The following is a 24,449-nucleotide window of genomic DNA, read 5'->3' as shown; positions in this document are numbered from 1 at the left end:
TTTTTCTTTCCAACTTATGTTTCGCAGCCGATATAGGCCGATGCCATCAGGCAGTTTGAGAAATTTTGAAATGACCCGGTTGATTACATGTACCAGGCAAGACGGCGTGCTCTTCCATAGCGAATCGGTTAGCACCGACTGCTGTATGACCCATCAAAAATGATCGTTGCACATAGGCAGAGTTTAAATTTCTTCTTAGTACATACGTATGTCTCTCTCCGATATAGTGTTCCAGCTGCGACCGCCGACTGCGGTTCTTCAATTCAAAGTATACGAACGGAATATGCACCAAACGCGTACTGTCTTTATAACCGTCCTGCTTGCGTGAATATCGTTTGCCGAAACAGCTGAGAAAATGAGTGGGGAGATAAAAACGCGAAGGAGGATGTCGTGAAACGAATGTTTTCACGAGATACCCAAAGAAAATTGGGGGGGGGGGGGGAATGAAAAAAGAAAAAGATATAAATGAAGATAAGAAAAAGAGTTAATTGTGTACTGTTCTGAAAACGAGACGGAAGTGGATGGGGTGTGCAATAAAAACGAGGCTCCATGAAAAAGGACACCCGACTGAGTCACCTATCAATAAAATTGGAATATCGTAGAAAAATAAAGAGCTGGAGGGGCCTTCTAAGGCCTTAATTGAGTCACTTTTTTTGGATATAGCTTTAAAAAAAAAAAAAACGGTGGGTACGTGCAATGTATGCGGATGTCGTACCTTGCGGGATGAACAAAACGAAAAAAATTGTTAAAATATTCTTGTTCAATTCATAGGAAATTGTTTTTATGATGACGTAAAAGCATTTCAGCGTTTTGGAAATCTCGTAACATAATCTATCGATTATTTCAGCCATTTCCGACGTAGACTGGCTCCTTTTATTTCGAATTCTTTCTAAAAAAAAAAGACTTGCATTTCTGAATGTTTGGCCGTGTCGTAAATCGAATTTCCTTATTTTATTTTTTATAAATTTCCTATAGACTCGGTTTATATTTTTTGTCGATAGTTTATGACATATAATAATATTAGAAACATATTGAAAGGAAATCGTGCGTCAGGTGCTGCTGTTCTCTTTGATCATCCAACGAAGATGTTTTCGTTAAGAAAAAGAAAAACGACAGGTGTTCCATGCGCATGTTTCCAACTTGATTGCATCAACTTGCGCACATTCTTCCGTTAGGGGACTTTCATTAACACTTCATTTGATTTGATTCAAATAACAAATGGCAAGAAAGAAACTAAGCGTGAATGTAATTCGATAAAAGAAAAAGCTGTTGAACATTCCTGAACTCCCCAGTATAATCTATTCTATAGATATTTATGAATTTCCTATTTCTCACTGCGTCATGCGGATTCATACATCAACTGGCCCTTCATCAGCCCAGGGCAGCGTTTAATTCTATAGCCCATGATAAATCGTTTACACACACACACACACTGGACATGCTCACCTGTCGTTTCCACACGGACGGGCCCACATAATCCCACAAATCGCTTCGCACCAGCATTCAATGGCTTGTTCCCGGCTTGCACAAGCCGATAAGCATCAACAATATCCAAAGTTGGGTTGAAAGAAAAAACAGGCTCCATTTGCAGACAGCTTATTTTATAATTCGATTCTTGTTAAAGGGGGGGGGGGGGTTATCCTCTTTTCGGTAGTTCCATTCGGTGAGCTGGTTAGTGTGCAACCAATTAAACAAGGAGCGGAAAAAGGAGTTAAGCATTTGAAACCGATGGAAGAAATATGGCCTCCTCCTACACCGAAAGAAACAAATGACAAACGAGAGAGATGGGGGGGAGAGACTAACAGTCGGAATGATTTACGATCGAGTGAAATTTATTTTTCTGTTTCATACCATATATTTTTTTTAACGTGCGTTGGGAAATCTCGTTTGTGACAATGGCCGTCTTTGGTATAACAAGAAATTCAGTCCTCCCCCCTCTAAGAAAAAGACCCGTAAATCTTACGTGTGTCTTAATTGCTCATTATCTGCTTTTGGTTCGCTTTACGCGCGTGCTTATTGCATTATTCTGCTCGACTTGTTTCTGTTTTTGTTCAAATATGAATCATCAAATTAACATATATTTTTTTTAACTTGCACCGGCAACTGGAAGAGGTTGACAGGCGCCAGCCGCAGCAGACTTCCACTGCTGCATTAAACGTCTTGCCAACTCGTAAATCAACTCTCTAGAACAAATCCTATTTGGGAGGAAAGAGGGGGGAAATATCTTACCTATAGATCAGTGTTGAGTCGCAACAAGCCATTGGACAACCATCACAATATGCAAATGCATAACTGAAATTTTTTTAAAACACGCAACGTCTTGTAGACTGTTAAAAAGCGTAGCAGATGATTGGATCCTACTGCTCTCTTTGATTTTGCAATACCCAGTGATTGTGTACGAACTTAATTTGAGCTATGTCAAATTCTATTGTTAGCTCTTTGAAAACCCTTGCGGAAAGCCGTGATGATAGCTAAAATTCTTGTTTTTATTTCTTTCAAAATCAGCGTCCAAGACATGGTTGCCATCTAGTAGCTAAAAAAATCAAAAACATTTCAAAAAGGAAAATCACGCATTCTGTTTAAAACCCAAACAAGCCCTACGACGGTTAAGTACTAACCGCAACACACCTTGCAAATATTAATGTAAATATTTTGACTTGTTTTATTTTACTACATTTACATTGAATCTTCGTTAGGAACTTGTTCATCATTAACAGGGTCTCTCATTTGCAAACAGTTAAATTCTGACTGCGATGCGGGCTGTTTGTGCATCTTGTTCCACGAAGCGATTGTGTTGATGGACAGGCAACTTGACTCGCTCAATTTTCGGGTGTTGGTCCACGATTGATCGAAGACGACCGCATCGCAAAGCAGATCTTCTCCATCATCTCCATCGAAAACCCTTTTAAGTTCAAGCATCAATTTAAAGTTTTTGCCGGCCACAATATTCGTGTGAGCCTTTAAAATCCTGACGAGTCTAACCGATCCCACATTGGCCGATATAGCAGCTACGGCAAAGTCAGCCATCTCCTTGATTTCAGGATCATCTACGTTGTTAGAGGAAAATCCTCCAGTGATCTTGCCAAGGATATTTTCATTGGGAATCAATGGATTTACGACTAAAGGTAAACCAAAGAATCCATATCCGGGGCTTGGATGTTTTCTTAGGACCTCACCCACTTCGTCCCCATCCATGAATACTCGATTGATGACGTACACTGTTCCAAAATCGTGAGCCAATGGAATAGGAACCGGCTGGATTTCTGCTTCATTGATTAAATTTATCAAGGGATCTAACAGAAAATCAAAAATCAAGATCGCCGTGTAAATTGCCAGACGTCTAGTCTAATCACTTACGAACAGCTGGATCACATGCGGTTTGGCAAGCCGCTTCCGTTTCGAATAGATTGGCTGTTTGACCACATCCGCCGTACACGAAGCCCTCGCATGTGCCCGAATTCGATTTGAACGTCCACGAGGGCATGTAAGCTTCACATTCGCCATTTTCGGTGTTAACTGGAGGAAGATTGCAATCTTCGTTAGTGCTCCTTCTGGTCAGTGTAGCCGACCTGGAAGCCATAAGAACCAAGTCCGCTTTGGCCAGATCGTCAGGTGAGATCAATGAGGCAGACAGGTGACGTGTGAGTATCGATCTTCGGAAATCAGAGTCCATCAGGAGCGGATCGCCAACATCCTGTGGCGTTTGCATCATGAAGGCAAATGATGTTGGAGCAAAGAACGTGTAGCTCAACTTGGTGCCGTCTGTTCGGACGTTTCAAACGATTGAGCCTCCATTTAATGACTCGGCAGAGAAAATTAAGTTTAATTGAGTAAATAGGTACTTTACCTGGGCTGACGAGGGGAAACTCTTTTGATAGCTCTTCGCGGGACTCGTTAAGATAACTGGCAACTCTCCACAATTCTTGATGTCCCTCGATGGCTCGCATGATTTCCGTAACGAGATCTGTGGAAGGTAAACAATTGGATTCACGCAGATGGCGTCTATTGGTCCACGATTGATAAAAAACGATCACTTTGCACACGAGATGTGCCCCCGTTGCTCCGTCAGCCGCACTGCCAAGCTCTAAAGTTAACTTGTAGTTTCGGCCAGCCACAACCTGCACTTCTGCTTCAACGATATTGAGCAACACCAAAGGTCCTGAGTTGCTACTCGCCGATATGCTAGTCGTAGCGAAATCAGCCATGTCTTTGACGTCGATGTGCTCTACGTCAATCGGAGAGTAACCGCCTACAGTCGGTGCTCGAGTTTCAACTATCACTTCCTCCACGACTGGCGTAATTTCATTTGCGCCGTTGGACTCGGCCAGGGTTTGCCTCCAAGAATGGATGACTCGTCTTGGTAAGCAATTAGATTTGCTTAATTGACGAGTGTTGGTCCACGGTTGGTCGAACACGACCACCTCGCAGACAAGGTTTTCATCTTCGCTGGCATGGCGTACGTTGTCCAACTCTAAAATGAGTTTGAAGTTCTTACCGGCCACGATTTGCGATTCGGCTTTCACGATTTTAATCAACGCCAATGGCTCAGCGTTGCTGCTTTCTGATAAGGCAGAAGTGGCAAAATTTGCCATCTCTTTAACGAGATCATCATCGACATCGACCGATGAGTAGCCACCGGTCATCTTTCCTCGAGCACCAAATCTACGTTGAGCTAGCGAACCTGAAATAGCACCGCCAACAATCAACGACACGATTAACATCAAGCATCCAGGGGGTGCCATGTTTCTGGATTGAAACTGGGATATAGCAACCGATGCAAAGGCGATGTGTTGAAGAACTGCTAAACAACATGATGAAGAACTCAGTCTTTTATATGGAGCAAGAAACGTCGTATGATGTTTGCTATAGGATGGCGTCCAGAAAATGATCTTTGGATTTAAATGCAGTGCTTGACGCTTAGCAACCAATCAACATCAGTTTGCATCACACGCTGTAATCAGCTGTTTATTTTCATTCGGGAAACAATGACGTAGCGTTTAGATAAATGCAATGCTAATTGATCTCTCGGACCGATTTTCTCTTGACGTAGTGGCCTAGTTTTTAATACCGATTCTCAGTAAGGTTTCACATTTCTAGTTCGTCTTATCGGTCACTAAATGTTGATCGACTACACGAAGCGCATGTGAAAATATTGAATGTCGTGTAACTATATATCGAGGGCAAAAGCTTTTCAACAAACCATGGCTATAATATGAATTCGACCTATATTTTAACAAGCGCGATGTATTTCGCCATGAAAATTGCTTATCAATGTTTTGTTATTTAAATGTTTTGAATCGCGTACAGACATACACAGACACCGACAGCGTTACACATCACAGTTTCAACACGCAGATGGTGAGACGCAGGTGTAAAGTTTTGTATAGAACTTCCCGTGTATACGTGAACGGCTGCAATGAACGTGTTTATTTATCAGTATTGGTCCAGTCTCGGAACGACGAACTACGATATAATTCGGCCATCGTTTAATACAAAACATTTTCGCCAAAGAGCTCGTTTAAAAGATGGCTTTTGCAATACGATTCGTAATTTTATTCACACTCTCATTCGAAACGTTAGCGGTAAATATTTTTCAACATGTTTTTGCCCACAAATTATGTTTGGAAAAGCTAGCCGCCATCTCATTTTCCAGGATAGCTTTCAACATAATCTATCCAAGGAAGATCTCGAGGAGGGTCTGCAAGTGGGTCGCCAGTATGCTAGGGACGTAGAAGCGCTGGAAGAAGCAATGGTATGTACATAAATCTGTTTGGTATTGACAAACCGCAATTAACCATCGGTAAATTTAAAACGTCCATGAAGAATCACACTTTGATTCGTGAAGAAATATTTTCGGGCTTTGATCCATTCGCCATCCCTGACGACGTCAAACAATCGAAAGAAGCTTCTATAGAATTGACTGCACGCCAGTATTTAAGTTCAAAGTAAAAAATAAAATCATTTAATATTAGGATTACAACTAAACACGGGCACAACCAAACAGATTTGATGTTCCTGCCAATGAAATCCGTTTCGATGACATAACCGAACGCAAGTTACAACCTTTATCGAAATGCGATCCTTCCTATCCGTATCGTAGCTTCGACGGAACGTGTAACAATCTCGAAAACCCACGATACGGAGAGGCAAACACAATATTTCAGCGACTTATGGGACCAGCAACCTATTCAGATGGTACCTACATAACACCTTGATAGAACATGACCCTCAATCATCTTTCTTCGTGAATCCAAGGTGTTTCAACAATTCGTGTATCGGAATCCGAAGCTGCTCTAGCAAGTCCTCGTTTGGTCACTACCAGCGTGACAGTCAATAAAAGCGTGTCGGAAAGCCAAGCGACTCTGTTAACGATGCAATGGGGCCAATTCCTCGACCACGATTTAACATTTACAGCCATCGCCAAAACAAGTGAAAATGAATAACATTTAAAAGTGTATACGTAACTACAATACATTTGCTTTCGGTCTAAAGGTAGTGGAGGAGCTATCCTGTGTCGTTGCAGCGATGTCAGTTTAGGTCTTGCACACCCCGAATGCTTACCTATTACAGTTCCGATTGATGATGCAGTGTACAGCAGCCAGAACATCACATGCATCCATACGGTTCGATCTTCTTTCGGTCTGAATCTCGACGACACAACTCCCACAAGCCGAGAACAGGTTTGCAAATCATACATACATGAATCTAATATCAACCGAATATCAAATTACTGTAGATAAATTCCTTAACACATTGGATGGACGGCTCGCAAATTTACGGGAACAACGACGAAGTTGCCCGTTCTCTGCGTGACACGACGTCAGGCAAAGGCCTCATGAAGGTGTCGATGAAGAACGGTCGTGAGTTAATGCCTCTGTCCCCTACTTGCTGCCCCAACGACCCGACCAACACATGCCCTGCTGCTCAATCGTGTTTTATGGCAGGTAGGCTTATACGTTACGTATAGAAAACAGTTCAACGTAAAAAATGTGGTTAGTTCAATTCACTATAGTAGGAGTTACGATGCTGCCATTGCGCAGGCCAAAACCACAAACCGCATGTGGTCCATTCCTAGTAATAAGTTATAGAGTATGCTAGATTCATCTTTCGATCTATGCAGGCGATCCAAGAGCCACTGTGCAACCTCTTCTTGCTGTTATGCACACGTTGTGGCTACGGGAACACAACAGGGTAGCTAAACTGCTGTACGATATCTATGGATCCGATAAGACGGACGAGTTTTACTATCAACAAGCTCGTCGCATTGTTATCGCAGAATTTCAGCACATCACCTATAAAGAGTATCTTCCCGTCCTTCTCGGTTAGTAATCTCATTGCTACATGCTTTAGTTCCCCTTTAAATGAAACACATCTAACAGATTATATGTTATAGGTCCGTTAGCAAGCCTCCACCCTCCGTCGAATGGGCCATCTAATCCAGCTATCTTTAACGAATTTGTTGCTGCTGCTTATCGAATGGGACATTCTCAGTTGCGGAGCTTCATCAGGTTATAATTTTTAATATTGAATTAATTCATAAATTCGATATAATGTTTTGCTAGGTTGTACGAAGCTGATGGCAGTGAAAGCTCGCAGAGTTTTTTGTTGGGGAATTCTTTCATCACAGGCGGAACGCGTTTACTCCATCCGACGTTTGTCGACAATGCCCTACGCGGACTCTTACGAACTCAGGCACAGTCTGTTGATGAGAATTTCGCAGAAGACATCACTAGTCTGCTTTTTCGGTAGGATGTCAAGTGAAGCGTATTCGATTTTAGTTTCATTGCTTTCTTGCAAATTAAAGGCCAGACCCCAACGAACTCGGCGCTGATTTAGTGTCAATCAATATACAGCGAGGCAGAGATCACGGTACGTTAGATTTTGACATTTTAATTGACATTGTTATAGTTAAAATTTGACTCTTTGTCCATAAGGTCTCCCGCCTTATGTAATTGCCCGGAATATCGCCCAGGTTAAACTCTTCAACAACGGTGCCTCATGTCCTTCTTCTAATACGACCTTTGACGATTTGAAATCAACCACTTCAGAGGAAGTAAGATAATGCCTTATGACATAAATGTCTTATGTCGATTTGTTCAACACGGACGATGAATGGATTATACTGTGTCTCAGGTAATCGCATCATTCAAGAAACTCTATGGATCACCGAAAGACATTGACTTGTACATCGGAGGTGTAACAGAAAAACATGTACCTGGAGCTCTAATTGGGCCGACGTTTGGATACATCATCGCTACGCAATTTGAAAATTTGAAGCGCTCCGATCGCTTTTTCTATAGCGACGTGACTAAAAACATTTCCTTCAACAGTGGTATGAATATTGATGAGTCAGTTATCATCCTATCGTCATTGGGTGATTCTCTTTTACACACAGCTCAGCTAGGTGAAATAGAAAAGTCAAGCCTTGCACGTATCATTTGTGACAACGGCGATGGAAGTATAACGTCCATCCAGCCCAATGCTTTCCGAATTCCAACCGGGTAAGTGGAGTTTTTACATAATCTGCTTCCATATATTAGTTAAACATTTTTGGGTTTATGGTATTACAGAAGCAATACTCCGTTTCCCTGTAGTGACATACCAGGCATTAATTTCCACACATTTGAAGGCATTCAGTCCGTTACGGGACGCACTGAAGAGCTTTAAATCATTGTGTGTAACGTTCCTTTTAAATTATCAACTTCAGAATACAGGGTAACGTTTAAAGAAAGATTGATCGTTTTTAGAATTTCATTACATTCAGAAATCAGCGCTAAACATGAGAAGTTTTACGGATTGGGTTTCGTAATCTGACGAGCAGTGCGGATAGCTTTCGCCTCAAATACGATGTAAAACGACAACGTGAAACGGGATAACGTGATTGAGCAGGAGGCCTCAGCATGATTTTTGCTTTGAGGTAGGACATTCGCAGGTAATGTCTGCGACGGTAGAATCTGGCACAAATAAACGAAGGGATGTAACGCAATTTGGTTTGAACGAAAATGTACAATGCCTTCTGAGCCAGGGCTATAAAGAAAATGTTTCGGGAGTAAGTGGCTGGTGGAGCTGGACGGAAGCAAGACAATAGACGATCGAAGCCAATGGCTTCTTGCAATTTTTCCAGCTGTTGGACAACCATCTCTCCGATGAATCCAACTCCCGTCGTCTCGTTAGACTGCCCAATTTTTTCGAACACGTTAGATCGGAAGTTTTGGAACATTCCCAACCATTTCACGTGAAGATCATTGATCCAATTTGTATAATAAAAATCGACCAAAAGAAAAGCCACAATAATCAATTGGTCTGCCGCAAAGAATACATCCCATAGCATTCGAATTGTTTCTTTCAGCGTCGGGATCCATGCTGGAACAATCTGCAGTTCGTCTTTCTCTACAATCTCTTCTTGTCCATGAATTTCCAAGTACTCTGCTTTGGTAATATAAAAGTTATCGAATGAAAGTGGACCACAAACATAGTAACAAAGATAGCTGACTGGCCAGGCTATCAGTCCAGCTATTGCCACTAATTTCAGAACGTAGTTGATGGTAATGTCATACGTCACACGGATAAGTTCGCCTGTATCACGAAGACTTTCCAAAATACGAGTCCATGCTTTGCTTAACTTGTCTCCTACATTAGAAGTGACGTGAAGTTCGAACAAGATGCCCACACGCATTCGAATGACTCCACTTGCCAAATTGCCCAGCCGCTGACGAAAACTCGTTAACATTTCAGTGATTCTATCCGGCCCTAAATGTTGGCACGGACCTTTGCTCAACGTCATCAATTTCCAGCAAATTTCTTCAGAAATGTCCACGACATCGCAGAGCGCTTCTGCACCTTTTAAGAGGCAATCTTTCTTGGCTTCTTTCGTAGCGTTTAAACACAGTGCGAAAGGCCTCGTCAAGACTTGTTGGCAACCGAAGCCTCTGCTCTCCAACCATCTGTATCCGATTTCTACAGCATTCCGGAATTGGCTTTGAGTTCCATTGACTTCGTTGAATTTAGCTATGATGTCGGTGACGCCTGTACTCACGTGATTCATGTGCTCTTGTTTAAAAATTGAACTGTTTTGAATTAATTGCGAAGAGTGGATTGTTTCGTTTTTCAAACACGCTGCTATCGTTATTGGCATAAGAGATAGTTCTCTGATATGGCACAACAGCTGGATGGTTTCGGCGTAGACTAGCACTTTCACGAGAGCGTAAGAAGTGAATCCACCGGGCATAGTCCCAACAAGTGACAGGATACATTCTAAAAAGGGTCTTGATGGGGTGGGCAGATAACGCCAAAGAGTTGCGACGGCTGATCCAACAGTTAGAACCAATCCACCAGCGATGGATGCACAGCATACAGTATGGTTGTTACTTGCGTTTCTACCACATACGAGGTCGCAAACACGGAAGGAATAGAAGTAAAATACAAGTGTGAACCAGAAGAAAACACTTGCAACAAATGCATACTGTTTGCGAAGTATCGTGAAAAGAAACATTTAACAGCTCAGAAGCTTTTTAGCAAACAAGTTCTACTTTTTTCACGCTGGACTGTGTTGAATTGAAAGTTTTATTTATTGCCCCACAAAGGAGGGGAACGAAGGAATCAACGGAGCACAAAATTTGTCAACGGAAATAAAGGGGAAATCGATAATGATCCAGGGTTCGTCAAAATTTGGTAAGATTTACAAAATGTTCTTACCACATTGCCGGTGAGCAATGGGCGAAAAAGAAAGCCTTCGAATTTGATTTAAACTGTTAGTCTCAGTCAGTTACGTGTTTGTTTTTGCAAGTTATTGTTTCTTGATGTACCATGCGGAAGGTCCTAAGCCTGCATGGCATTGCGTTCAGACGTACTGTATGTTTTATAATACGTTTCAGTTATGAGACGATAAGTGGACAAGACGAATTATCTCAATTGGAAATGGAAAAAAATTACTAACGTGAGGCCAATTGTGGTCCACAGCGGTCACGACATATCCGTGCATTGTACAACATAAACAAAATGCGCAACAGCACAGTGACTCAGCGATCTCGGACAGCTGCTATACGTTTCTCGCACTTGTTGCATATCCGTGATCACACCTTCTGGGGGTCACAGTTATTTAGCCATGGATGTAGCACTTGTGGAAAATGCTAAAATATACTTCCAGGCTGTTATAGTTCCGGGAGTGGTTGTGTGAAAAACTGCGTACATGCCAGCGCAGAGCGCAGTTTATTTGTCAACCTGTCCTAGTGATACACTTACGAGGCATTCAACCGGTATGTCAACCAACTCTAGTTGAACGTAGACACCTACATGCTTGTAATCCTGACAAACTGTTTACACCTGTTTCGCAACAGATGTTTTTCAGCCTTAATGTTTCATATTGTCCAACCAATTTGCTGCGCAGTGCTCCAAGTGGTATAAAACGTGTGGTTTTTATTTTAATCGTCAATGTACTTCGGTTTGCCTACTGCATGAAGCACAGCCAGTAAACACCGTTCAACATGAACACCCTGGTGTGTACACGAACAAATTTACATTCTAAGATGAAACGTTTAATGAAATCTCTTATGTAGCAAAATCTTATTTTACTTTTGCAGATTGTTTTATCAATCCTAGTATTGGCCTCTACTGCATCTGGGGAACTTCGTTCGGGCTATCCTTTAGACGAATCCAATTCTGCCTATGGTCTTGAAAAGTCTGAATCGGCCTATGCTATCGAGAAGTCCGTCGCTGCCTACCCCGTCGAAAAGTCCGCCGCAGAAGATATCCTCGAAAAGTCTGTACCTGCCTATCCTTTCGAGAAATTCGGCCGGCCTATTCTCGTGAGAAGTCCGTTCCGTCCTGTTCTTGTGAAAAATTCGCAACCGGCGTATAGTCTCGAACAGTCTGTACAGGCGTATTGGCTCGAAAAGTCTGCACCGGCCTATATTCTCGAAAAGTCCGCCGTGGCCTAAGCTTTCGTTAAACGATTTTGAAAAAATGTTGCCCCCCAATCTTAATAACAGAAAACTGCGCCGTTTGACCTCGGTAATCCGGTATTATCCTTTCTTTGGATTTATGGGAAATTCTTCAAAACATTTTTGTTATCATAATCGCGGCTTCTCGTTGGGAATACAAAATACTAGCAGATTTGTCTGTCAGTAGACGTTTTATGAATGATAATGTGATATTACCGTGATGGCATCTTATCTACGATATAAAAAGCGTGTGGGTGATTCGACGAGCAAAGGCAAAAAATTGTTAAACGCAAAAAAAAAAATGTTTAAATAACATATTAACAAAGATTCGAACCCATGAAATCAGCACGGCAGCCGTATACTATGTCACAGCCCCATGCTTTACTTGCACTAATATATATATAAGCTGCCTATTTTAATAGGTGACATCCAAAGCAAAATTTGATTTGATTGTGCGGTCCTGGCACAGTGGTTATCACCCACGCTTTGTATTCTGTCGGTTCGAGGTTCGAATCCCGCCACCTCCAATTTCCAAACCCTCCACGCTCTCCTCCCACCACCCTCTCTGCCCTCCCACCTCCCTGGCATTCAAGATTCGCAAGATTCTTCATTACAACGGATTCTCAAGATTCTTCATCTCATCGGATTACGCAAGATTCTACATCCTCATCACTTCGAACATTACAACGCACAAGAAAGAAAAAAAACGCTCAAGAAAGAAGAAATAAGCAGAGAAGAAAAAAGAAGAGCCATGCCTACTATAAAGGGGCTAAAAATGGCACATTAAAAAAACTACACACACACACCTACACGTATACAGACGTTTCACATCGATCTGTAGTATCACGTTAAAGACCGTTCACTACACGTTAAAGATCGACCCACAAACTGAGGTAGAGAAGAGGTAATCGTAGACCGTAGGTTGTTCGTAAGCCTCCCCATGGCCACTAGGTTCATGGATGCTGGCAGCTAATCATCGGGATATGTGACCCTCTTCGATACCAATAAGTTTTTGTTGTTAGTAAAATATTGTATTTGTTAGTAGTTTAGCAGGTTAGTATTTCAATAACTCGTTTTTGTCGTCAATAACACTATCCTAGTAAAAACACAGACCTGTTGTCTTCGCAGGTAGTATTACAATAGCGGTTTCTTGGTCCTCCTCCAAACCTCCATCTTGACGACATTTTGTTTTAACAAACTGATAGCTTAAAAGTAAGAACGTCTGCTTCCACAATAAGCACACACACACACACAAGTACAGCAATATGGACAAAAATTCTACAACGAACAAAGTCCAATATTTATGGTAAAACATTACTTACTTCTTTAATCCTTTCGTTGGGAATCTTGCTCACACTTCTGAATCCCATTATTAGGAACGAGATAGCAATTATTGGTGGGAAATGAGTGACATTGTATCACGTACAAACGAAAGATACAAAATGGAAGCTCTAACAATACCCGCCAAAAACAACAGAAAAAGTATCACGTGATCAGACGGTAAACCAATCAGCATCTTCATATAACTTCCAGCAGCGGCGAGTAGTTTCTGCCGCGAAATCGTTGGCGGCAGTGGTTAGCCAATGTTCGCACGCCTTTTTTTCTTCTATTGCATGATTGAAATTTCTTAAGTATTATACATGTTTATCGGGGATTCTTTTTGTTCTGATATTTTCGTGCCTTTGTCTCGAGAAGCAATACAAGTGACATTTATTATTCAAATCTGGTATTCATCCTATTTCGTGGTCTACAACTAAAATCCATACACCTAAAATAAAAACAGTTTGTTTTACGAAAGTTTCAGTGTACTTAAAATACAAATTAATTCGAATGACAGTTTGTGGAGTTAAGATTATCTGGTAACCCGATTATGCCGATTTGTACCTTGTTTGCCCCGTTTCATGAAATACACATTTTGTTTTATTCTTAAATTTGCTTTATTTATTTTTCATGTTCGTGGTAAGTCGTATTGGTTTCGACTGGTATTTTGAAAATAACCAAATTGCTTGAAAAATACCTACTTGAGTGTAACCGATTGACAATTTTTCGGGTAGGTTGGTGCGGTTTAACGGGTCTCGGGGAATCCCCTTTCCCCAATTACACACGAAACTAAAATAATTATTACTGAGAAAACTATAAGTCCAAAATGAAAATTTTTTACAGAAATGGAAAGCTCTTTACGAGGGCTATTTACTTCTGTTAAATTTTTAAAATAATTTACATAAACAAAAAAACATGAAAAGGCGTGCTATCTTTTACTTAAGCCTATTGGGTCGAGTATATTCATAGACCGCAAAAACAAACAAAAAACTTTTGCTTAAACTTTTTTTGTTTATGAAAATTCTTATTCAAATTTTACAGAAATGGATAGCCCCTGATGAGGTCTATTCATTTCTGTTCAAATTTTGCATTTTGGACCTATAGTTTCCTAGATAATGATTTTTTAAATTTCGTGTACAAATGGGAGGAAGGGAAAACTACAAAAAATCGAAAACTTTGGGCCCTTCGTTCGGGCATTGTTTTTAGTTTAAAAGTAATACAAATATAATTTTTAGATTCCTGGTAACACAAGGAATGTCATAGTGTAACTTAAAATATGAAATGTAATGATTTATAATTAAAATTTAAGTATTGAAATGTGTACAAACTACCATGAGGTGGCGCTAAAGTAGCGGGCAAGTTACACTAATCTCATTGAAAACACACCGTTATTTAGTAAAATAATATTTTATTAAATAAAAAATATTATACTGGTGAACAAGTATTGATATTGCATTTAAAAAACTAAAAAAAAAAAAATTAACAATAAACGTGTATTAAAATTTTCCATGACGACAACGCCGGAGCTAACCCTAGGCCTTCGCATGAGGAAAAGCCAGAAATGATAAACGTCAGACACATGGGTCAAGCACGTCGCTAAGGGTGAGACCAGATTGCGTGAAATTCGCATTCTAGGGAGGTAGTTTGTAAGTTTCTTTCATTTTGTAGTTGTCAATATCATTTTTTTGTTTATTTTCAATCATGCAATCGGTAGCCTATCAAATTTCCTTCAAAGTTCATTTGTTTTTTCCCCAAAATGTTTTATTTTACTTTGTACAAGAAAGAAAAATGGTACTGGGATCGTTGTTAACGCAGTTTACTCATGAAATCAACTGTATATAAGAGTTGGCAATACAAATATGTATTGGCGTGCGTACATCTGGTGATTACAGGGTCCCACCTGGAGAGAATGTCATCAACGCGAACAAGTAGTGGAAGGGAGCATTGATAGTAGGCGATAGGTATATGATAACAGTGAGCGATGCTATTGGGCGAATTAAAGGCAAGTCAAAATAAGAAGCAGAATTACAGTGAGCGATGCTAGTGGGCGAATTAAAGGCAATCAAAATAAGAAGCAGAATTACAGTGAGCGATGCTAGTGGGCGAATTAAAGGCAAGTTAAAATAAGAAGCAGAATTACAGTGAGCGATGCTAGTGGGCGAATTAAAGGCAATCAAAATAAGAAGCAAAATTACAGTGGGCGATGCTAGTGGGCGAATTAAAGGCAGTCAGAAACCAGTGTTCAAGATGACAGACTAATAGGCTGGCACCTGGTACTTGCCGAATGTACGCACGCCTTTTTTTTCTTCTATTGCATTATTGAAATTTCTTAAGCACGGGGGGGGGGGGAATTCTTTTATGTTCGGATATTTTCGCGCTCTTGTCTCGAGAAACAATACAACTGGCACTTGTTATTCATATCTGGTATATTTCATGCTCTACAACCAAAATCTGTCATATTCTATATACATCCATCAACTAACATAAAAACATTTTTTGCTCCGACACTTTCAGGATACGTTAAATAAAAATTTATTCGAATGGCAGTTCGAGGAGTTGAGATTATGGGGTAACTTCAGTCAACCCATTCGGTTGCCAGAGACGCTTTCCATGCAGTCGTTGTAAGCACGGTTGTAAGCAGACGATGAAACTCAGTTACTGTAGTTTTCTTTCGTTCCTCCGTCTACGTTTAATTTTTCGGAAAACACAGGATGAAAAACGCGAATATTGTTTAGGTGGCAGCCAAGATGATTTTACGAGTCTCCGGGTAAATACCCTGTAGAGATGTGTCTTCCGAAAGGAATATACAGATTGCCTTGTCTTGCAGACGCTAGACTCATAAAAACAACTGCGCCATGAAGTGGATTAAAAACCTAAAATAGTAATATCTAGCTTGCAAAGCTTGTGGCCTTATTTTAGCTGTGAAAATTTCGGAAGTACACAAAAATTTTCAATGGTTGATATAGAGAGAAGCCTGAATGTTGGCTGAATATGCAGATTTGCAGTCTGAGAGACTCAAGCAAGCTTATGACAGGTTCAGATCACATTTAAAAGATTTGCGTTAAATCAAAAACATTTATTTCTTTACATATCTATGTGCTGATGTATAGAGGGCATTTCCCACTTATGGTGATGAACTGGATGCTGCCAACCAAATTCCATGAATTCCTGTAGGCAGCTTATGAATATTCCTAAAAACAGTTTTTGCTATCTGTGTCATTGAATGTCTGTACTATTAACGTAAAGCCAGCATTAACCTTTGTGAAAATCTATATTAGATGAAAGAAGGTATTTATGTACCATTTGCAGCCAATGTCGGTTTTAATATTTTGGTTAACTCTGCAGCAGCCTGGTCAGCCTCCTGTCTGAATGCAGTAGTAACCTGGTCAATATCTGACTCATAAGTTAAAAGAAGTGGACGGATAATGCTTTTATAGATTATTGTTGACCCATTCCATGTGGTTGGGGCAAAGCAGAATACCAGGAAAGCACAATGTTGATTCAAATAATACTGGTATAATTTATTGCACCTCCTTTGTATAGGTTTAGGCAATAATTTACCTTTGCTAGCCAATACAGTGGGAACCAGGACAGTAAGATATCCGAAAAGAATTCGACCATGCCGAAACATGCATTAACAACCCAATAGGTAAGCCACTTCGTGTCGTCATCTTTTTGTTTCGTTTCGATTTCTTCAATCGATACATAGGAAGGATAAACGAATCCAATGAAGTTACACACTAGTTGGGCACCAAAACCAACAACTAATTAGACAGCAAGAAAGCCGATAGCGCCTTAGTACAAAAAAAGCTATTAGGAACCCTGTAATAGTCTCATATCTTAATGCTTTTCACGGTTTTACCGGGAGCGATGTAGATCCGATCCACCCCAGTGTTGTTTTCGGCTATCCTCAACATATCGTTTATCATTCCGGGTTCATGTAAAACTTTCTGAAAGCGTTGGAAAAGTCGTTCCATAAAATTGGCCATTTTATTGGAGTTAGCGCACAGAAAATATGGCAGCTAAACATCGAGATATGTAACCCTCTCTGATACCGATTTTTGCTCTCCTTATTGTGTCTAACACCAGTAGGGCGTACAGTAGTGCGCCTAGCAGGTGAGTATTACCATAAAGTATACTAAGGTATACTAGGAGAAGTAACGGAAGTATTCTTTGCAAGGCTCCGCATGTTAAGCGCTTGTTTGTGCGTTGAAATATGCTAAACAGGTAAATGGAGGTTACGGCAATTGTATTTTACTAATCACGCGTAAGTACACGGTGATGTAAGGATGATAAGCTAACTTCCGATGATGCATTCATTTCCCCAATCAGTCGGAAAATACTCCGACCCCGTCTGACCCGATCGATGGTTTTCCGGTGCGCTGCGGGGCTGATACCGGTGCGAGTGCCTGCCAATGGTTTGCCATTAGGTCCACCGCAATATCCAGGCACTGCGGCTATTTTTATTCCCACTTGACAGTTAAAGTGTGTACAAGATTTTTAAGTGTCTTGGAAACAGACAACCCCATCAGTATTTTTTAAGCTTAGCTATGCAACCGAAACTACCGTATTCTTCGAATGTATTGGCATGATATTTTAATCTAGTATTCTTGGCTGTTATCAAACATGGATAGTTGTCACAAGCTGCAAATTGATGAGGCCGAACGTCGATTTCAACTAGATTTGGAGAAAGCTAAAGCTTTGTCTTTGGAAACAGCAGCATTGGACAAATTCAGACAAGAAAAGCTTAAAGAGTCGGCCCCAGTCCCTCGTACCAGTCGAGAGCCCAGCCCTGTCTATGCCACAGTTGGAGCAAAGAGTGTTAGTTCTTCTCGGAGTCCATCAATGGAATCATCTTCTCCAAGAGTTGAGATCAAACCCAGACCAAGACCTGGTGGCTCCAACACCCAAACATTGGGACTAGTTCCTCCACCAATCCCTAGAAGACAACTGTCACAATCCCCGATTTCAAATGATCTGATTAATTTGATGTCACCAGTCAGGGCCCAATCTGCAAACCCTGAAGACTCATTTCTTTTTCAAGAACTAGATTTGGCCTTTCCAAACTTGAATGGACCACCTAACAGATCCAGTCGTCATGCAGTCTTCATACCTAATAATCATACATCATTTCAAAGTATGCCGCAACATCTGATTAAACCGTTACCAACAAGTCCAATACTCCCTCCACCAGTAACTCCAACACCTAAGCTCAACACAGTCACAAGGGGACCTGTTTCATTTGATGAAAGCATGTTCAATCGGAATCTTATTGATTTGGCTGTCGAAACCACTCATCCTCGTTACAGCATTCTCCGAGCTTTTGATCCTCTGCTCAATTCTAACCCAATACCAGAGCAGATGGTGACTCCCGTTACTTGTAGCACTTCTTCAACAGAAAAGAATAAGACAGACGATTTTTTTCTCGATCAAGATTATGACCCGTTTGACTATTTTCTCGGCTTGAGCCAGAGATCATTTGAAGATCCATCTACGGCTCACGCCAGTAGCATTCCCGAAACGATCTACGAAGTGCTGACGAAAGAGCAATCGCCTGTCAAACCAGCCACAACGTCAAACAAAAGACAGTCTATTGTCCCACCAGCACATAAAAATAAGGATACATCTCTAAAGGTAATAGTGGCCGGAGTTGACACCGGTGCCGGAGACTTGGGGCTGGTCACGTTTGTCAACCTAGTTCGTGAAGTTCGATCACGATTCAGATATGATGAAACTGAAACCAATGCAGGTTACGTGGTAAGAGGATGCTTTGTTTTTTAGGGTAATGTTTCTTGTTTATTTACTGTTTACTGTTGATTTGCAGACTAGCCCAATGGTGGCTTCAAGTTACACCGAATCCATATCGGTTAAATTGGCGGTACATTTATCAATGGACCATCCAATAATCAACTTCACATGTGATATTAGCAGTCGAGTGGATCATGTAATCAGCCACGTAGTTTGTGAGTTGGGTGCCACTAGCCAACTCAAGCCGGAAGAATATGCGCTTAAAGTTTGGGGCATGGCTGAATTTTTATTGCCTAAATCGTGCCTTTGCGACTACGAATACGTGCACCACTGTATCAAGCTGGAGAAGGATGTGTTATTGTGTTTGCTCCACGTTGATGAAGTGCCCAAACCTTTGCTACGTACTGCTGAGGACGACATCAAGGATGTCCAAATTCAGGTTGAAGATCTATTGTCGAGAGAACCAGCTGACGCGCTCACTCACGCTTCGATCGCCGTTCTTATTGATACGATACACGGAGAGATCGACCGTCTCTTAGCAAACTTTAGCCCGACACAACCAAAAGCCTTGCTTCAATCTGTCAAAGGTAAGGCTTATTATTTTCACCGCTTTTCAATAATAAAGTGGCGTCTTATTATTGTTTACAGCTCTCTGCGCGTTGCTGGGCTGTATAGAAACTACAGACCTAACAATGGCCTTAGATAATATTGTATTTACTTGTAATAACTCTAACACGAGAGGTTCGAACCGGGCTGAAATCGTCGGTGAAGACGGCCCTTATTCCATGGTAGTCCTACCTGGTCAAAATCGCTTGCGGACTAATTGTGTTGAACTTATCGTTGCCATTCGTAAACTTATGAGTGCTTACACTTACGCCTTCCGTGTTAATTTTGCTCTGCCCCCTGCACCTGATTCTGTCAAAATTTACGAATCGTCTGGAGTTCTAGACTGCGTCGGCTTCCGCGTAGGTGCTCTGCATCGACTGGAATCCACCTGGAATTTCGACACGTATGAAGTGAGGATCGAACTTTTGCATGGTGTTACGTCGGTCGGTCGTAGCCAATTAGTGTTCGGTACAGCCAGTACCCGATCAGCCGTCTTCTTCCCGAACCGGGTCGTCTTTGACGAAGTGATCAGTTTCAGTAGCGTGGCGATTTGTACTCTGCCCCGTGAATCACGCCTTGTTCTTACCGTCTATGGCCGAAGGAAAAAGGCGGATGGTGATCCAGGAAATGGGTCAGAAGCCGAGCACGTCGAACTTGGCTGGACAGCACAGAATTTTTTCCGTTACGGTGATCCAAATTGGACGCTCGAACAAGGTGCTCTTTAACTGGCTTAATTAGTTTTCTTTTTAATATTTACGAAATCCGGTTCAATGGTATAGGTAATCGCCTTCTTCCTTTATGGCCTCCAGCTTCGGACAAACGCTCTGGCTACGTACCCACAGCCGGACGCCATCCTCGTGGCCATCTAACCCCATTGCTTAGCATAGAAATGCCTGATTTGGATGATGCTGACATCCAATTTCCACAAGTTGAACCCATTCCGATTGGCGAACTGCGTGATTTTAGTGCTTTAGATGATAATACGCAACGCTCTCTAATGGATATAATCCGCAGCGGATCCTTTGCCAAGATGGATCTCTATCAACGCGAGGTACACACATACATTTTCATATTAGGTATTGATATTACCATAACACATTTTTTTACCTCCAGCTTTTATGGGAGAAACGCCATTATTTGACGGAAGAACCTGCAGCATTAACCAAGGTGCTTCAGGTGGCCCAGTCATGGGATTGGGCAAGTCTGTCAGACCTTTATGGCTTGTTACAATCATGGAAAGCTCTAAAACCACTGGAAGCGCTTCAATTACTTCTACCTTGTTTTCCGGATATTGAAGTCCGTCGCTGCGCTGTCGAATGGCTTCGTCCCATCTTGTCCGACGATCTGGTGGATTACCTACCCCAGTTGGTGGAGGCCTTGAAACTGGAACCTTTCGATCATTCACCTCTGATGGTGTTTCTACTCGAACGATCCTTAAGCTCGCCACAAGTAGCTCATTCGCTTTACTGGCTCCTCGTCCAACAGCTACCTGGACCCAGTCCACAGAATTCTGATTTCGCGGAAGCTTATTTCGAAGGGGCTGATCCGCGTTATTCTGGGTAATTGAGTTTAACTGTTCTTATTACATTCAGTCGTTTTTCATTTGCTTATTTTGATTGACGTTTATAGCAGGTTGCAGTTGTTGTTGCGTTCAGTTCTGGCGACGTGCGGAGCCGCCTTACGCCATAGATTCTTCAGCGAGCAGATGCTTGTTCAGCAACTTGATTCGTGCGCCGAAGTAGTTAAATCGACCAAAGAATCGCAACGCCTCAGCACTCTGCTTCGCGAATTAGAGCCAATTCACTTTTCACTTGAGAACAATCCCACCTCTCTTCCTATTGGTCCCAGTCTCCAGGTTAACGGACTAGAAGTCCGTCAATGTTCGTATTTTCCATCCAACACGCTTCCACTCAAATTAGCTTTCCACTCGGCAGAGCCTGAAGGTGATTTTGTAAACGTTATTTTTAGGTCGTTGACTGTTTGATTTATTATTGTTCCTATTTGCCAGTGAATGAGAATTCTCGTGTCAGCGCAATGTACAAGGTTGGCGATGATCTGCGTCAAGATATGCTCACCCTCCAGATGGTACCTTAATTGCTATTGGATGTTTTTTTTTACCTAGGAACGGAAGATTTATGAAGCATTTATTTGTTCAGGTACGCATTATGGACAAATTGTGGCGAAAGGATGGCCTTGATCTGAAAATGGTCACCTTCAGTTGCGTTCCCACCGGACCTAGACGAGGGTTTGTCGAGCTCGTTACCGGAGCTGAAACTCTGAGGCGGATTCAAGTAAATTTCCTTTTGACCTTCATCATCTTCTGTCTACTCATTATTTCCATTGCTGCTCTTTAAAATCATCGTAGATTGAACACGGGTTGACGGGCTCGTTCAAGGACCGGCCGATCGCTGATTGGCTGGCTAAGCACAATCCCTCACCACTCGAGTACGAGAGAGCTGTGCACAACTTTACGGCTTCTTGCGCCGGCTACAGCGTGGCCACTTATGTCTTTGGCGTTTGTGATCGGCATAACGACAACATCATGGTCAAGTCCACCGGCCATCTCTTCCACATTGATTTCGGCAAATTCCTCGGTGACGCGCAGATGTTTGGCAATTTCAAGAGGGATCGCACTCCGTTTGTTTTAACATCCGATATGGCTTACGTCATCAACGGCGGCGATAAACCGTCGCAGAAATTCCAACACTTCGTCGATTTATGTTGCCAAGTATGAGTTGATTCGTCTGTTACGCTTAAATTGATATTAATTGTTTTAGTTTATTAGGCATTCAATATCGTCCGGCAGCACAGCAATTCTCTGCTTCATTTGCTGGCGTTGATGGCCACCTCTAATATCCCCGGCGTCAACGCCGACGCCATCGGCTATGTGCAAAAGGCATTGCTCCCGGACAAATCCAAGGCAGAGGCTGCTGCCTTCTTTGCGCGCATGATTGAGGATTCACTTCGTTCCTGGTTCACCCAATTCAATTTCTTCCTTCACAATCTGGCTCAGCTACGTTTCCATGGCGACCATAACGACGATGATCTTCTATCGTTTGTTCCAAAGACCTTCACTCTCGCCACCGATGGTCGAATAACTGAGGTTGTACTCTCGTGAACTGCATTTTTCAATTCTTGTCCGTCAAATAACCATTGGCTATTAAACTGATTACAGGCTCGAGTAGTCGGCTTCCAAAAGCGCTATGATCCAGAAAAGTACTACGTCTTCATCGTGAGCCTGCGACGTGAAAAACAATCCGAACACATGTACTTGTTCCGCACTCATCGGGAGTTTTCTGAACTCCATCAGAAATTATGTCTCCGCTTTCCGTTGGTTTCCAATCGCATTTTGAGCTTGTCGAAAGGCGTTTATCTAGGTCGTAGTTCAGTCAAAGCTGTAGCTGAGAAGAGACGAACCGAACTGGACCAGTTTCTCACGAGTTTATTCCAGTTAGCTCCCGAGATCTGTCACTGCGACCTCATCTACACTTTCTTCCATCCGCTGTTGCGCGATCAGGACGAAGAGGCCAATGTTTATGTCACCAAATGGCGCAACAAGTCCACTGCGAGTCGCAGTGTCTCCAACGCCAATGGTCACGTACAAGGTACAGCCATGTTTGATTTTCTTCTCTCTGTTTTCTTTAATCATTTTTACGTCGTTATAGGCGAGTTGAAGCTATCGATCCAGTATACCAGAGGCGAATTGCATGTAATGATCCAGCATGGTCGCGATTTAGTAGGCGGCAACACGGCAAATTCAGTCAACAATGCCGCAGTCGAGTTGCCATGCCCTTATGTCAAGACGTACCTATTACCGGACATGCACAAGATCACTAAGCGTAAAACACGCGTCATCCGTCGCAATATTCATCCGACTTTCATGGAAATGCTTGTGTACCGCATGCCGCTTGAGAATATCCAGAAGCGCCTGTTGCAGGTAATGAAATAGCTAACCCTTTTGACACGAGTGTTCATCTATTTGCTTCTTAAGGTGTCCGTTTGGAGTTATGACCGAGTCCAGGAGAACCAATTTCTAGGTGCGATCAATATCCCCCTCGAGTCACTCGATCTTACCGAAGAGCATGTTGCCTGGTATCCTCTGGGTCATCTTCACATGTGAGACACAGAAATCACGTTTTCTACCTATACATATTTGACGACCTGGTGGGCCTACTATTCCTGCTGCTTCTTCTGTGTGTTATTATTCCGTTGCTTGTTTCAATCTCATTAACAGGGAAAAAAAATCGTGAGCTAGAAAACGCGAAACATATTTACCGTAAAAACAAAAGAAAACAAGAAATATCTAATCTTTTTTTTTTTTTTTAAACTTCTTATGTATTTTTAAAGGTTGTGCAGTTCTGAATAGTATCTGCACTTTTTAAAACCAATATTCTCCGCCGTTCCGTTCTTGCAATGAAGTTGATAAAGAAAATATATGTCTAGTTTTATTTTTTCCTTCTTTAGCGAAATGCTCGGTATTTTCTCAACTCCCCCGCTCTCCAAAAATAAAATTGGAACCCATGTCTATGAATAAAATACACTCAATAATTTAAAATGTACAAGTGTCAGCACTGTTTGTTTTAATCTGTTTATCTTTAAGTTTCGGTTACCTCCTTCACTTACCTCTTCGCATATAGGAATGCTATTGAACTCTTTGAATCTTATTGATCGAGAGGCAAATAGCAGGAACGAGCTGGAACAGTTATGATCTCTTGTATGGTGAAAGAAAGTTGGGCATCCCACCAATCTAATCGGAGTCGCGTTTCTCTCTGCCCCTTCGTTTTTGTCTCGATGTAATTCTTTTTACGTTTCTAGCAAGTATTTTGGCAACCAGCG

At 41.8% G+C, this 24,449-nt stretch overlaps 5 protein-coding genes across 5 annotated transcripts; 3 read left to right on the top strand and 2 right to left on the bottom strand.

Annotated features, from left to right (window-relative positions):
- Nucleotides 1-2,648: 2,648 nt before the first annotated feature.
- On the bottom strand, nucleotides 2,649-16,111 carry LOC130694421 (uncharacterized). The gene is made up of 4 exons (XM_057517502.2): nucleotides 16,106-16,111; nucleotides 3,848-4,746; nucleotides 3,358-3,762; nucleotides 2,649-3,293 (listed from the first exon to the last, which is right to left on the bottom strand). The coding sequence occupies exons 2-4, from the start codon at nucleotides 4,740-4,742 to the stop codon at nucleotides 2,677-2,679; spliced, it is 1,917 nt and encodes a 638-aa protein (XP_057373485.1). The 5' UTR covers nucleotides 4,743-4,746; nucleotides 16,106-16,111; the 3' UTR covers nucleotides 2,649-2,676.
- Nucleotides 5,446-8,731, top strand: LOC130694420 (chorion peroxidase-like). The gene is made up of 15 exons (XM_057517501.1): nucleotides 5,446-5,582; nucleotides 5,654-5,752; nucleotides 5,824-5,945; nucleotides 6,005-6,195; nucleotides 6,256-6,429; nucleotides 6,493-6,680; nucleotides 6,737-6,944; nucleotides 7,121-7,321; nucleotides 7,394-7,508; nucleotides 7,563-7,745; nucleotides 7,805-7,869; nucleotides 7,935-8,053; nucleotides 8,134-8,332; nucleotides 8,396-8,501; nucleotides 8,571-8,731. Exons 1-15 carry the CDS (start codon nucleotides 5,526-5,528, stop codon nucleotides 8,665-8,667), a joined length of 2,124 nt encoding a protein of 707 aa, XP_057373484.1. The 5' UTR covers nucleotides 5,446-5,525; the 3' UTR covers nucleotides 8,668-8,731.
- LOC130695241 (uncharacterized) lies at nucleotides 8,774-10,506 on the bottom strand. The gene has a single exon (XM_057518361.2). The coding sequence runs from the start codon at nucleotides 10,490-10,492 to the stop codon at nucleotides 8,774-8,776; it is 1,719 nt and encodes a 572-aa protein (XP_057374344.2). The 5' UTR covers nucleotides 10,493-10,506.
- LOC130694473 (uncharacterized) lies at nucleotides 11,384-12,111 on the top strand. Its single transcript, XM_057517557.1, has 2 exons — nucleotides 11,384-11,495; nucleotides 11,580-12,111. The coding sequence occupies exons 1-2, from the start codon at nucleotides 11,484-11,486 to the stop codon at nucleotides 11,934-11,936; spliced, it is 369 nt and encodes a 122-aa protein (XP_057373540.1). The 5' UTR covers nucleotides 11,384-11,483; the 3' UTR covers nucleotides 11,937-12,111.
- A 1,610-nt stretch (nucleotides 16,112-17,721) lies between the features above and the next one.
- Nucleotides 17,722-24,148, top strand: LOC130694474 (phosphatidylinositol 4-phosphate 3-kinase C2 domain-containing subunit alpha-like). Its single transcript, XM_059495058.1, has 13 exons — nucleotides 17,722-19,016; nucleotides 19,084-19,594; nucleotides 19,656-20,327; nucleotides 20,393-20,664; nucleotides 20,727-21,172; nucleotides 21,243-21,556; nucleotides 21,622-21,702; nucleotides 21,774-21,904; nucleotides 21,979-22,341; nucleotides 22,399-22,716; nucleotides 22,789-23,218; nucleotides 23,279-23,550; nucleotides 23,605-24,148. Exons 1-13 carry the CDS (start codon nucleotides 17,886-17,888, stop codon nucleotides 23,731-23,733), a joined length of 5,070 nt encoding a protein of 1,689 aa, XP_059351041.1. The 5' UTR covers nucleotides 17,722-17,885; the 3' UTR covers nucleotides 23,734-24,148.
- The last annotated feature ends 301 nt before the right edge of the window (nucleotides 24,149-24,449 follow it).

The sequence above is a fragment of the Daphnia carinata genome, chromosome 4, assembly GCF_022539665.2.
Source record: "Daphnia carinata strain CSIRO-1 chromosome 4, CSIRO_AGI_Dcar_HiC_V3, whole genome shotgun sequence".
NCBI lineage: Eukaryota > Metazoa > Arthropoda > Branchiopoda > Diplostraca > Daphniidae > Daphnia > Daphnia carinata.
Note: the sequence above shows the minus strand (reverse complement) of the source record. Positions and strands in the feature narration are given on the sequence as shown.

What these genes read in the sequence shown, in the direction of transcription:
- LOC130695241 (XM_057518361.2), bottom strand. Translation starts at nt 10,492, where the DNA reads ATGTTTCTTTTCACGATACTTCGCAAACAGTATGCATTTGTTGCAAGT.
- LOC130694421 (XM_057517502.2), bottom strand. Translation starts at nt 4,742, where the DNA reads ATGGCACCCCCTGGATGCTTGATGTTAATCGTGTCGTTGATTGTTGGC. An exon ending in GTTTCCCCTCGTCAGCCCAG is followed by an intron (nt 3,763 to 3,847) that starts GTAAAGTACCTA and finishes ACGTCCGAACAG; the next exon opens with ACGGCACCAAGTTGAGCTAC. An exon ending in CGCATGTGATCCAGCTGTTC is followed by an intron (nt 3,294 to 3,357) that starts GTAAGTGATTAG and finishes ATTTTCTGTTAG; the next exon opens with ATCCCTTGATAAATTTAATC.
- LOC130694420 (XM_057517501.1), top strand. Translation starts at nt 5,526, where the DNA reads ATGGCTTTTGCAATACGATTCGTAATTTTATTCACACTCTCATTCGAA. An exon ending in CGCCAGTATTTAAGTTCAAA is followed by an intron (nt 5,946 to 6,004) that starts GTAAAAAATAAA and finishes ACAACCAAACAG; the next exon opens with ATTTGATGTTCCTGCCAATG. An exon ending in GCTTTCCGAATTCCAACCGG is followed by an intron (nt 8,502 to 8,570) that starts GTAAGTGGAGTT and finishes ATGGTATTACAG; the next exon opens with AAGCAATACTCCGTTTCCCT.
- LOC130694474 (XM_059495058.1), top strand. Translation starts at nt 17,886, where the DNA reads ATGGATAGTTGTCACAAGCTGCAAATTGATGAGGCCGAACGTCGATTT. An exon ending in GCTCACCCTCCAGATGGTAC is followed by an intron (nt 21,703 to 21,773) that starts CTTAATTGCTAT and finishes TTGTTCAGGTAC; the next exon opens with GCATTATGGACAAATTGTGG. An exon ending in TCCAGAAGCGCCTGTTGCAG is followed by an intron (nt 23,551 to 23,604) that starts GTAATGAAATAG and finishes TTGCTTCTTAAG; the next exon opens with GTGTCCGTTTGGAGTTATGA.